This window comes from Schistocerca americana, chromosome 2, assembly GCF_021461395.2.
Source record: "Schistocerca americana isolate TAMUIC-IGC-003095 chromosome 2, iqSchAmer2.1, whole genome shotgun sequence".
NCBI lineage: Eukaryota > Metazoa > Arthropoda > Insecta > Orthoptera > Acrididae > Schistocerca > Schistocerca americana.
This window is the reverse complement of record NC_060120.1, coordinates 1,109,068,610-1,109,082,931: the sequence shown is the minus strand read 5'-3', so window position 1 is coordinate 1,109,082,931 and position 14,322 is coordinate 1,109,068,610. Positions and strand designations below refer to the sequence as shown.

Sequence of the window (14,322 nt, the reverse complement as noted above, 5' to 3'; positions counted from 1 at the left end):
CGTTCAGCATTCTGACATTCCATTCCCCGACTCGTAGAACGCTATCCTTTTGTTGGTTATTCAATCTCTTTCCCATGGTCACCTCGCTTTTTCTGTCCCCTCTCAGAGATACGAATGTGGGACTATTCTGGAATCCTTTTCCAATCTTTTCCTTTTCAATTAAAGGCCACATGTCCTGTGGATAAACGGTATGTACCTAATGCAGTGGTTTCCATTGCGTTCTGCATCCTTATGTCGTTGATCATTGCTGACTCTTCCGCCTTTAGGGGCAGATCCCCACCCTAAGGACAAGAGAGTGCCCTAAACATGTGTCCGCTCTTCCGTACTCTTCGACCGCCAATGCTGATGACTAATCAAAATTTATGCGGTTGCGGGACCGAGGACGAATTGATTACGAATCAAAGACGCTACACCTAGGCCACAGTTGCTTCGAGGGTAGCAAGACGAATACAACACTAAAGTACAGTGACAACAGTGAAACAAGCAATCTTAGAAAAATACAAGAGGACTGGATATTTGAATACTGAATTGCACGCAACATACCTGGAAATAGGCGAACTGCTACAGAACACAATATTTAACATTGCAATGAACAATGTCGCCACATATATCAATAAATACAAAAAGATTAGTCATTGACGCAGCAAGGAAATTAAAAGTTTTGTTCGTACTTGACGTACACTTTTAAGTGTGCGGATAGCTGCGCAGGCACTTTCGCGACATTCCCTGCAAGCTGTTGAATATATAATCATGAAAATACGAATGTAGTTCGGCTGAATCAGTAAAGAACACGTATTCAACTTGATAAACCTTAGATTTTCGTGAAAAGCTGATATGGCCTCAACTGTCACAGCATTATCAGAGTTTTGTTTGGTCAAGATAGTGGGAAGTAATATAAGTCTGAAAACCTTTCAGAAGCAAGTTTTGACATCTTTGGAAGCTGTGATTGGTACCTTTGCTTTGAAAGAAACATGTAAACGTCTTACATAGTGATTGTTGGGTTGAACCAAGACTTAGGGGTAAACTAATTTCTCAGCGTTTGCTGTCTAGTTGACTCACTCGTTGTTTCCTATTCTGATGGTGCTATATTGCTGAGCACTGAAGTCAGTTATCTATTTCTGCTCCTACCGGTTTTAATAACAGCTGCATGATGTTCCTTGTAGCAGTAAAATCGAATGAAGGCCTGATTGAAAACACTCTGACAAAATAGCCTGTACACCATAAATGTCTTGCGTTTCATTTCCTTCCTCTGTATTGCCTGACATGGCTATCACGCTGTGTTTATTGTTACCAATTGTTTTCTGAAATCCTGATTTTTCTTTTTGCTTTAGCAATGTGAGTGAATCAGGAACAGTTTCAGCAAACTTAACGTTCCGTGAAAGTGTTGGCCATGTTTTTTGAATGAGTGACGGCATAATTATACCTGCTCTTATTTACTGCACCAACAACGCAGTTCACACTATAAAAGTAGCAATGACAACCCGAAACCATAGCATTAGCCTCCCATGAAATCAAAGGTACTCAGAAGACTGCAGCCAGTCTGCTGCCGAGTCTCCCTAGTGACTTTATTGCATACAGCGTGGGTGATGGAGCTTCGCGCAGCGGAAGCTGGAATATAGTCAATTGGTGCAAAGCAATAACGCCACGCCATCTCATGGAAGGGTTAAAGGCGCTGTCTGCCTGGTACTAGAGTACGTCGGCACTTCTCGCAGTAGCACAGGTAGTGTAACTGTGACCGGAGGCGATATTTTATTCTGCGCCAACCACTATGTATTTTTTTTTTAAGGAAATCTTCGCCTGACGAGTTCTCTTATTCGCCACTGTTAGTTTGCAGTATTCGAATGCGCCAGTAAAGTAGAAAATGATATTAAATGAAAGCAAATGTAAGTCTGGAGCTCTTATCTGTTACCAAACTTCCAGTTCCTCACTCTAGACCGATCATACCATCTGCTATTGTAAGTTACTCAAGAAGTGCAATATGCCAAAACTTAAATGATGGCGCTATTAATTAGAGTTATGGTTTGGATGTTATAAGTACTTAATTGTGTTCAGAATGAACCTGCGAGGAAGGGCATGAGTCGTGTGTGGGTAGCTCAGACGGTAGAGCACTTGCCCGCTATAGGCGAAGGTCCCGAGTTCGAGTCCCGATCCGCCACACAGTTTTAATCTGCCAGGAAGTTTCAGTTATTGTGTTCTTTGATAATATGAACCCTTAAAGTTAGAGTTCGTACACAGCTATAACACGGTAGAATTCAATTTTTAGAACCAAATGTTGTTAGTGGTTGGCGGAGAGAACGCACAGTGACTGCTTAAATATTTGCACAATTACACCTCCTCCGATATTATCGTAATTATATCGTTTTTACCATAAAAATCTGCAGTGAAACAGTATACCTACACTATACATGAAAAAACCTGATAACTTCAACCAAAAACGTTTTGTTGTTACGAACTTTCGAACGGCTAAGAAATCCTACTTAAGGGACATTGGCTTCACTTTTGACACAGCGATTACTCAATATATTAAAAAAAATTCCTGACTCATTGATAGCCTTGTACTCGTACATGACTGACTTAGCATTAGAAAAATAATTTTTGTTACTTCACTGCTGCAAACTGCCGAGTCATTACGTCTTTAAAATGCCAGCCAGCAGGTGCTGTTAATAGAAGCTCAGAGGGTTTGCTGGTCAGGAGTGAGGCGGGGCAAGAGAGGTGCAGAAGGAGTGCCACATGGACTCAGCCACTCACAGTAACTGGCTGAGGAAGGTGCCGCGACTTAGTCAGAATAGTAGGTACTGTGCAAGAGGAAATGCATATCACGTCTAGTTGCTTTACATAGACCGACCCTGCTGTTGACTATCACCTTCCAGATATAGTTATTGACCTTCCTTCCGCGTTCCACTTACTACAAACATGGCTTTGTTTGCGAATTACACTAGCGTCTTGTGGAGATTTCTATCTTGAAGAAGATTTTTCCCCTGATGCGATTGTCAGTGAGATGCGTTACGTGCGACGTGCATCTGCGAATGTCTCCGGTGAATATCCCAAATTCTCTGTAGATAGACGACCTTGCCTTTGTCTTTAATGAAGTGGGTCATCGACGGTACATTAAACCCTATTCTTCTTTCCCTTTCTCTAACATTACAAACTGGGTTTGATTTCTATTACTGACTATAGCTACGATTACACACATTCCATTCGATACATGCTTACGCTGAACGTATAGTAATAAACGACCTAGATGTATCCAGAAATCTGTTGTATCTTCAAGTTTCTTTTCATTCTCCTTTATGAAACGTATTTGTTGCATAGTGCAAGATATAGACCTCATGCAGTACGTGGTAAAGAATATGTTTGTGTTTTTACCCTCCAGTAATGGTGCTAGAAACCTTAATGCTAGCAAGTTCTTGTATTAATGAGGTTCGTAGAAACAGCAGAGAATGCTCGGGACACTCCTGGAAGTGGATGCGTACATCCGTATCAGGTGCACACATAAATGAACCAAAACTAAAATTTTCTGCCACTCCTCTTTCAATGGTAATTGGATAAAACTCGTTGCGTCAGCTTTGTCCCATAGTAGCTAGCTCTCATATACAAAAATATTAGCTGAACCCAGGGTTTGTTCCCTTTTGCGACCTTATAACGCAATACACTGTACGTAGCCATTCTTGAAGTCATGCCGGTAAAGCAGGTGTAGGTGGTAAATATTCTGGGGCTTATGACCACTGCTACGCCATTGATAATCTCAGGTTCTAGCTCGGATGAAATCGGTTAGGACCCACTGTCTCACGACTGGCAGATGTGTTAGCTGTTACAAATTTCAGAGAGCAACTGTCAGGAAGCTGTAAACTGAAGCATCGTGGTCTCTGTGGTGAAGGGATCAAAACGAACAAAATTTTCGAATTAAATGAGGGAGGGGGGGGGGGGGACGAATTACAAACCAGTTTTGGTATGGATTCACTGTTATCAATACACAAAATGAAGCTTTACGTACAACAGGAAAAAAATGGCAGTTTCTGAACAGAGACATTGGAATAATTTTTAATTTTAGAATTAGCCATTCCTAGTATAAAATTGGTGAGGTAGCCCCAGCCAGTGTAGTATGCGCACTGGTTCCGTGACTGGGTACATATAATAATTTTCATTTGCGTTTTCTGTATTCAGTGACTTTTCCGCTGAAAAACACAAAGTATTAGCAGTGTCACTGGAAAGCACGAATGGATGTAATGTGAAGTTCGGTAAAACTATTACCCTCATGCCAGTCAGAAATGGTTATTCTTTTTAAAGGAGATCTTGCCTTTAATATACTGGCTTCAACCAAAGTATCTGGTTAGCTTCTATAGTCGCTGCGAGTAAACCAGAAAGCTAAAACAATCCTCACGTTTGTAACAAAATTGTATACAGCCCTTGGATGTCACCAAAATACGCCACCTAGCTCAGTTGTGATAGTGGAATTTGTTTATGCCAAGCAGGTGTTTAACATTTAATTACAATCTTTGAAATGTGTCCGGAGCATTCTCTGCTATTTCTACGAACCTCATTAATACAAGAACTTGCTAGCATTAAGGTTTCTAGCACCATTACTGGAGGGTAAAAACACAAACATATTCTTTACCACGTACTGCATGAGGTCTATATCTTGCACTATGCAACAAATACGTTTCATAAAGGAAAATGAAAAGAAACTTGAAGATACAACAGATTTCTGGATACATCTAGGTCGTTTATTACTATACGTTCTGCGTAAGCATGTATCGAATGGAATGTTTGTAATCGCAGCTATAGTCAGTAATAGAAATCAAACCCAGTTTGTAATGTTAGAGAAAGGGAAAGAAGAATAGGGTTTAATGTACCGTCGATGACCCACTTCATTAAAGACAAAGGCAAGGTCGTCTATCTACAGAGAATTTGGGATATTCACCGGAGACATTCGCAGATGCACGTCGCACGTAACGCCTCTCACTGAAAATCACATCAGGGGAGAAATCTTCTTCAAGATAGAAATCTCCACAAGACGCTAGTCGTTTTCATTACGAGCATGTACCTCATGGTGGCCGTACATTCTGAATACTAAACGGAGACTCTCTGTTTCAGTTTACGCTCCAAACTCCAATTCCTGCATTCTCGCTTCTTGTAACGACTTATGCAGTTAAGCAAGATAAACTTGAGGAAGGCAAAGTATGTTACGGACATGAATTTTGTTCCAGAATAGATGCAAGCTGGCCATGGGAGTACTGGAAGAGTAATGAGTAATTATCAGAGTGAAGTAACCCAAAAGAACGGATAATAAGAAGAAGCTACCGCTTTCTGGATGTGGAAATCAGAGCGGGCACGACTTTAATGTGTAACAAAAAGGTATTGGGTGTAGGAGAGGGACCATGCATGACAGCACTGTTGCAATCCAAACGGTTTGTAAGTTTCGAAGACACTGTGCATTTTGTGTATGAATTGAAAAGAAGAAGTCGATCACTTACTTAAAAGAGAACACAGGATACTAAGAAAGAATTTAGCCAACAGAGGGTTGGCTTACAGGTGATATAATAACAAAGTACGCGGCGAGACAGACCCAACAACAACAATTGAAAAGAGGAATTTACTGCTCTACTTGTACATCTTCCGTTTCGATATCGCATTATGAACAAAGTTGCAAATTTTCTAAAACTGGACTCACTTAACTAAATATAGTCACAAGATATGACAATTGTTGGGAACAAAATAACTGGATCATTTTCAAAAGGACAATACGAAGATATATTAGCGCCATGGTGGAATCAGAGCCCAGCAGACAGAGAGGACACTTCCCAGAAGAGCCAAGGAAAGCGCTGACTTATAGGCTAATGAGACACAGACTGTGTATCAAACTCCACCGAAGAACTACATGTAGAAACTAAATATGAGATTGATTGTAAATAAGCAGTCGACAGAGATTCATTTCGGAATAATAAAATATCATTAACATGTACTTCCTACTTTATAACGACACACAAGCTGTGTCCAAAATCATTCTGGTTTTTTGAAGAATATACTAGGCCATTATGAGAAGACGACAAATGATGTTACTGTTGGTATTCTGAAATGAAGAGAAACTCACTATCTCAAGAACATAGCTGCAAATCACCGAAGGCCCTAGCTGTTATTATAAAGTTTTGCTGAGAAATTTTATCTTTTCTGAAAGATGGAACATCTCGCGTGGTGATAAACTCGAGTTCGATACGAATGTTCGTAACATTTTGTTGAAGAAAAATGCGCACTACAAATACGTAGTTACATTGACAAAGACGTTTCTTCGAAAAGTTCTTGAATGGACAAAAGGTTTCTACAGTACGTTCTTGTTCTCTTCTTGTTTCGTAGAGGCCGATTAAGAATCACAAAATTCACGTACTGTGTGTGGAGCGCAGTTTGCTGTTCTCCCAGCACTTGCACGTGCTCTAGTTGTGTTGTTCCTTCCTCTCCTTTGTCCGAAGGCCAGCTGACTTTATTCTTGGTACTTTGTTCTGGAACCTCACTTGCTTAAGAATTTTACTAAGACATTTCCGGTCTTTGTAGTGTCTTCTCACACCTCCCACTTCTTGCTGATTTTATATCGCTTCCATCAACGTAGGTGACTTGGTGTTACTTTTTTTGCATTTAAGCGAGAAACTGAGTGGTCAGCTTGCTGTGATGCATCCTACAGAAATGCCCGTACAAGGGTAGATGTCTGTTTCTGGTCGCGTCCGTGTTTTTCACAGTTTTTGTAGAGATCCTGGTTTGGTCGTCTTCTATATTCGTTACCTTCTATGAACGTGGACTGGCCACAACGTCATCCTCATTATCTTTCTCTAATGATTTCAAGTTTGTGTGTGAGACTCTCCTCTCCTAACGAGTACTGGACATTCGGAAGCATGTAGAGCTTCAAGGGGGTGACTGGGAGTGCTTCAGTTTTTTCTTTTGCGGTAGTGACACTTCTTGCTATACGTGTTCTTGGTCAATTGGTATGCGAGTTCCAGCTTGTTTACGCGAACTGATAATGATATTCTTGGGGAAAGACAGGGTTGCCTACACTCTCCTAGATATTTATACCCGTTGGTTTTCTTGTTTTCTCACTTCCCCAGCTGCAGTGTGCTAGGAGAATCACAAATGTTCGCGACGTGTTTATTGAAACTACACATATAGCCCTACATTTGCTGCTTGTTGTGTGGGAACACTGAGCTGACTCACTGACTTATCTGTTATTAGAGATCATTATGAAACTTTCTCGGAAAACTAGATTATATCAAAATCATTCTGGGTGGGCATCTGTGCGAGTTCCACGTTACGGATTAACACGGAAATTGTCATAGACTCTTTGTTAAAGAATATAGCTATAAGCATTATTTGCTTAAACAAAAGATAAGAAAATGAGAAGTCCACACACAACTTACGTTAATGCTCGCCACTTTCTTGAAGTACTGTCACACCTTCATTAAGGGACGATAGTCATCACCGCTCTATTGTATGACGTGTTTCAAGTTCACACAGCTTCATTGCGCTTTCGGGAAACACATAGTTTATCAGCAGCCAGTTAGCATCGGAAAATCTGTACTGATTCAGTTCAAGGTTGTACGCAAGAAGGGGCACGGAGGTCAGCTGCCCTCGTCTCCCTTCTCCTGACAGCCAAACCCTAGGAAAAGAACTTGCTTCGTGCTCTCAAAGAAAGACGTTTCACTTCAGTGTCAGAGACCCGTAAAGTGTAGCAGATAATTACTGGAAACAAGTGTGCCCAGCACAATTTTTTGCGAAATCTGAAAAGTTTTTCACGATTCAGCGAGGACCTAAAGTCAGTTCCCTCACCTCCTTTCCCCTTTAGCTCAGTAAGTGGATACGATCATGATATAGTTCGTTGTAATCTTCTTGCAAATATGATATTCTCCAGTTTCCAGACATTGTAAGTAATCATGCTTGCACTATCTTTTAGCCGAGTCACTTACCAATCGACAGAGACTAAGGAGCACTCAGTCGAAAACCAGTGAACGTAAGACCACAAGGAATATTAATTAATGAACCACAAATAAATCTTTGCAGATTAACTAATAGACTGTACGCTATACCATTACTGTGAAACTGTTTGTATCAAATTTCCGAAATTCTCGACCCCAAAGACTGATTTTCGTCCTGTATTTCTCTTCGCTCTGGATCTTCAGAACAGATAGTTTTCGCTGTCATGTATTTAAATATGGCTATTCTTGATATACTTAGATACTCGCAGTCTCTAATAAACTTCGTCCAATTAACCGCAACCGGAACCCACTTTAACTGAAGGTCAGAGCAATCCTCGATTACGACATCTACATATGTGGACTGTTATGTCGTCGACTGTGTAGAGCGTTCGACAGACGTACTCTAGCAAATAACAATCGCATCACACGAATCATCATTTTTATCACGTCTGTAAAATGTTGTTCGTGAAGATGTACACTGTGTAGCTAGCAAATAAAAAGTATCCTTTACTGTAAGAATAGTCAAAAGATGTGGTTTGAATCAGCGATACAGATATACTGCAATCACGTTCAAAGAAAACAGAACACCTTGAACGACATTAGTATGTTCTGCAGAAATCATTAGCATTTGATTCATGTTGCCCCGTGGGTTCAAGTTCTACACTGATGTTACCTATTGCTCTCGGTGTCGCTACAAACGAAAGGTAATGGATCAGTGTGACTTGAGCAGACGTGAAGGATGCTCGCAGACCGTACTGTCAAATGATTCAGTTTGAAAGAGGGCTCATTATTGGAAAGAAGAATATGTTTCATACACACGGGAAACTGCTGCTCTTGTGGGACGAAGTGTTTCGGCAGTGCCATGGATGTGTACGGAATGGTTCACTGAAGGCCGTAGAACACGGCGAGATGGGTCAGGTCGCACCACCCAGACCAAACCCCGTGAAGGTCAACACCTCATTCGAATGGCACAGCAGTATAGATCTGTGTCCTCCTCGGCCTGGCGCAACAGTGACAAATGTAACACACCCTACACTAGCAGGGGATGACACTTCATCGCCGTTTATTACGTCACTGACTACGTGCGCGTCCGCCACTTCTCCGCCTACCTTTGACGAATGTGCAGAAACATGCTATATGGTAGTGGTATATGCAACGTCACTGGGGAAAGGAATGGCATCAGATAGTGTTTCCAGGTGAATCCAGTTTCTGTTTGCTTGAAAATAATGGCCGCATTTTCGTTCGCCACCGACAGGGGGAGCGGCATCACAGTGAGTGCATTTGCACAAGACATATGGCTCCGACTCAAGGCATTATGGTTTGGGGTGCTATTGAGTACAAGCACAAATCACAGTTGGTGCCTGTCAAGGGCACTGCGACCAGTGTGACCCTACGCGAATGAGATCCTGCAACCTGTAGCCATACCTTTTCTACAGATGGCATTTTTCAGCTAGACAATGCACGATAACATGTTGATGCGGGAACAAGTGCCTACTTGGTGTCACGGGATGTCTGCCTTGTACCCAGGCCCGCCAGACCACCAGACTTGTGGCCAATAGAAAATGTATGGGATATATGACGGGTGCAGCGCTGTGGCCCAATGCCAACCACCGCAAATGAACTGTGGAACCAGGTGAATGCAACATAGGTGGCTATACCACAGGACGCCATTCGCGTCTTATACGCGTCGAACAAGTTATCAGGACCAATGGCGGACGCTGTGCCTGTTAGGCCACAGGACAGATGCTGCACCGAGCTGACTGAAGTGCTGATCATTTCTGCAGAATATACTAATGTACATGTCCTGCGTATATGAACGCCCTATCTCTAGTTGTTCAAGATGTTCTGCTTTTTCTGTCGTGCGCTCCTTACATTTACTGGTTCAGTTACGAATGCTTCATAAAGCAGCTGTTTTCTCTCCTGAGGCACTCTGACAAACAACTGAAGGAACTGATCGTTGACACCCTAGAAATTGGCACTGCGACGGAGTTGAGGTCCGAGCTGGTCCTACACAACTTCTGAGGGACGACAGGCTAGCCACTGGAGTGCCTCAGCACCACGCTGTCATTTCACAGTGACACGAACCATGTTGGTACTGACGCACGCTACGTAACACATGGTGCCGCAGGACGTCCATGACGTACCATTGGGCCATCAGAGATCACTCAGTCACTACAACCGAGACCTGAAGTCGTACGTTGTGGCTTCCTCACCTTGACGACAGAAGCAACAGCACTGTGCCTCTCCAAAGCATGGGAAGAACGGCACATGTCCCTAAGTCACCGCTGTACTCGCCGACGATGGGCATCCGGGGTAGGACCACGTCATTCATCAGCAGACTATGCTCTCCAGTAATGGCACCAACTGCGCTGCGGTGTTAACGGAAGCTTACCCATCGGACGGTAATTCCATAGTCTGGCTGCTGCTCGCCTCCGACCAATGGTGCACATTGTTGCTGGCAGTCCATTACTTGTTCTCCTTTGGAAGGCGCAGACCTGACGGGGTTGCGATGTGCATGGTGAGGAATATGACAAGTGGTCAGATGTGTTCGACCGAAACCTTGACGACTAATGTGCTTGCCGCCCCCCTCCGCCCCCCACCCTTTCGCATGATGCCAAACGTCGGCCACTGTTACATCCGAGTGGCCCACAAATGTAGGTATTGCACGATTCGACCAGCCTGCCAAGCGGAGACGCACAAATCTGTCAGGTACTGATAAATGTGTCTCATACGAGTGTGCGACGTCCCTTTGTCCTTTTCAGTGATCTCTTAACATTGGACGCTGTCAACGCTCCTTGTACACCCTACAAGGTCTGGTAACAACAATCAAAATGACCAACACTAATGTATTCTGGTGGTCTCTCTGCTTGATACAGAGACTTGCAGTTTCTAATCATTAACATACAAAACGGTGGTGTGAACATGTACGAAGTTGCATTGACACCCGACAATGTCTTCAGGGTAATTCATTTTTCTTTATCAGGTAGTATAATTTGTTGATTCATTAGCAAACTCAGTTAAATTGAACACTAAATATTGGATAACATAGAAATAAAATCCGCCTTGTGTCTTTTCAATAATGTTTCCGCGCTGCCAGTGTACAGAGCTGAACAAAATTAACACCACAGGCAGACATTGGCCACGACATCTTGGTAGATGATTGTTGCAGTGTCTGTGTGTTTACGGGTTGCATTTTTTCATGTGACTTGTCAAGCCATTGGCAGCACGGCATCTCTTGCCGCAATTGTCACGAGTGTTTCTGGTTGTTGAGGCAGGAGCAGTGGTAGCATTGCGAAGCTTTTTCTGCCTCAATCTGTCTAACAAGCCTTCATCATGCTTCGACATTCCAGATGATATACCATCACGCCACTCTGGTCTCATGCTAGCCCGTGCCTACGATCTGTTTGTGTCGATTTCAAATCTCTCCACATCTCGTTTACAGGAGTCCTTGAACCTCAATACAAGACGCCCTACAAGTCTTTTGGCTATAGATATCTCTCCAAGCATCACCTCACGTGGTAATCTGTCAGGACCCATTCGGTGGACGTGTCCCAGCCAGCGGAGTCGTTTCTGCTTCAAGATAGCTGAAATACTGTTGCAGTTAGTTTTAGGTAACACTGCTTCGTTGGTCAGTCGGTCCTTCCACGCTACTCCGAGGATGGATCTCAGGCACCACATGTGGAAAGTATTAAGGCGACGTTCTTGTTTGGCATAGGTAGTCCATGTTTCCGATGCACACAAAAGGATGCTGAGGACGCAAGTTTGATATACAAGAATTTTAGTGGTCAGAGAGAGTTTGTTGTTTTTCCAAACACGTGTAGAGTTTGCCAAAAGTTGTCGCAGCTCTTCCAATGCGAGCATCAATTTCCTTGTCAACAGACGTGTTTGATTCTATAGTAGATCCAAGTTAGCAGAAGTTATCTACGACTTGCAGAGTAGTGCCATCTAGTGTGATATTCGGCTTTGTGTTAGCACCCTGAACGATAATTACGGTCTTACTGCTGTTTACACTCATCGAGAATAGGTGGCATACGTGACTAAACCTTGATACTAGCTCTTGCAGCTCTTCTGCGGAGTTCGCAACAATTGCAGCATCATCAGCAGACAGGAGTTCACGAGCGGCTATCTCGTAACGCTTTGTTTTACTTTTCAAAAGACTGACATTGAAAAGCCTTCCATCTTTCCTAGTATGCAGATGTACTCCAACATTGCAATTCTCGAAAGCCACTTGGAACAGATCCGAGAAGAAAATTCCAAAAAGTGTAGGTGACGGTGTAGGAAAACGATTGGCATTCAAAACAGCTTCCAGGCATCTCTGAAAGGATAAACACAGACCCAATGTGGTTTTCAAGGGAATATGCGAAATAGCCGCCACTTCAGGTAACGACGATGCAGATGTATAGCGATCATGCGATGTTCTCATCAAAGCAGACCACAAAGGCTCAATGATATTGAGATTTCGTGTCTGTCGCGGCCTGCTGGTGCTCACAAAACCAGTCCTGTTCGATGCCAGGACACTGACGTCGTGGAATACGGAATCACCATTGGGTAACATCTATTGTACTGTAGGATGGACCTGATTAGTCAAAATAGCCACATAATACCCGGCGGTATGGCCGCCTTGCAGAGGAATGCCGCGATGTGGCTGCCGTATCATCACCGAAACCCCCGCCACGTTTCTCTTATGGCAACAAGCATCAACCAGATGTTGGAAACAGTGTAAAACAAGACTCATCCGTCTGGTACCGCGCGACCGCTACGGTCACAGGTTCGAATCCTGCCTCGGGCATGGATATGTGTGATGTCCTTAGGTTAGTTAGGTTCAAGTAGTTCTAAGTTCTAGGGGACTGATGACCTCAGATGTTAAGTCTCATAGTGCTCAGAGCCAAGACTCATCTGACCAAATGACTTCCTTCCATTGCTCCATAGTTCAAGTTTTATGGCCTCAGCACCACGTTTTCCAGCTATTTTCCAATTACGGACATTTGTACCTGTGATATCTGATCTTGAAATTCCCGGTCTTCCTCCAATTTCCAGCTAATGGAGCGTCTCCCTTGTTGCTTTTATAAAGACAGGGTTCGTGAGTGCGAAAATCAGTTCTGCAGTGACTTCTGCAGCTGCCTTCCTCTAACTTTTTGTCAAAATCCTCTTCCACGACCGTCCGTCACGACCACTCAACACACACTTTCGCCCGCGTTGCGACTTAACGGACGATATTTTTCCAATTTTCTTGTGTGGGGTATAATTTTCGATGAGGTGCCTCTTGAAATGTCGAACGCATTGGTTGTTTGGTTACGGAAGTAGCCTCCATGCCAGCCCCAACAATTTTCCCAGGTTCTTATTCACTCAGCTCCTACGTAATGCACTGACAAGTACGCAGAACACTATTGAGGCCATGGCTGACTCTTGCAACGTGCTGAGGACTTTGAACAAGTGCCTTACGTAGTCAAATAAAGCACCGCCAACTGCAGTCTTAGATAATATCTGCTTTTACATTCTCGCGTGCATTTCTCGCGGTGCTTCCATATTATTATCCTACCTGTTTATATGTACATTTAAAAAAAATTATTTATTTCCAAATCTTAATAATTATAAAATTTTAACCCACTACCTTATGTGATTAGTGGGCCCAGATAGTGATACAATGGTTACAATTGCAGCTAATCTAAGTTATATTTAAGTAACTAGTTAGTATGTAAGCTACGGGATAAGTGCAATGGGCAAGTTAGTTGAGTTAGTTAATTATATATGAATACGGGTAACCTAACTATTGACTAGTTACTAATGCCTACAGCGTTGCATATGTCTCAGCTGAAAGTATAAACCTACTTATAGAGCCTTGCCCCTGGACCTAAGCCCAATGAGCGTGCCTCTGACACCGGGCAGGCCAAGATGTTGATCGCTGCAGGTTCCTAGAAATAGTACCTAAAACCCAAGTCCTACAACTAAACATATCCTAAAGTCAAGTTCGGTGCATTGTCAAGATAGGTGAAGTTGCACCCCACTCCCCCTAAGTGCCGAAACGCGGTGGATTCCAGACTGAAGAAGTCGGCCTTTTCGCGCCCAGGCGGTATGTGAATAGGGTACCAGACTCAATAAGTGTTTAAATAATTTTCTCATTCTTGCATAATAAAATGTCTATTGAAATGCTTCTATTGCTACACTGGTACAAACGCGTGGCGCGTTAGTTCAGAGAGTCTCCGCTCGTTGCGAAGTGTGCTGACCCACGGTGTGCTGTGATTGCAGGCGGCCTGTACTGCAACTGGACGTGGGACCTGGTGCTGTGCTGGCCCCCCACCAGGGCGGGGACCACGGCCAAGCAGCGCTGCCCCAGCTTCAACGGGCTCGACCAGACCAGTGAGTACGA

General features: G+C 43.3%; 1 protein-coding gene across 1 annotated transcript in view; it reads left to right on the top strand.

Annotated features, from left to right (window-relative positions):
- The window catches only part of LOC124595302 (PDF receptor-like), a gene marked incomplete at its 3' end in the record, with an annotated part of 401,917 nt that overhangs the window by 159,355 nt on the left and 228,240 nt on the right, over window positions 1–14,322 (top strand). Inside the window, exon 3 of the mRNA XM_047133989.1 lies at window positions 14,202–14,312. Within this exon, the coding sequence (XP_046989945.1) occupies window positions 14,202–14,312 (111 nt within the window). The remainder of the gene's footprint in view (window positions 1–14,201; window positions 14,313–14,322) is intronic.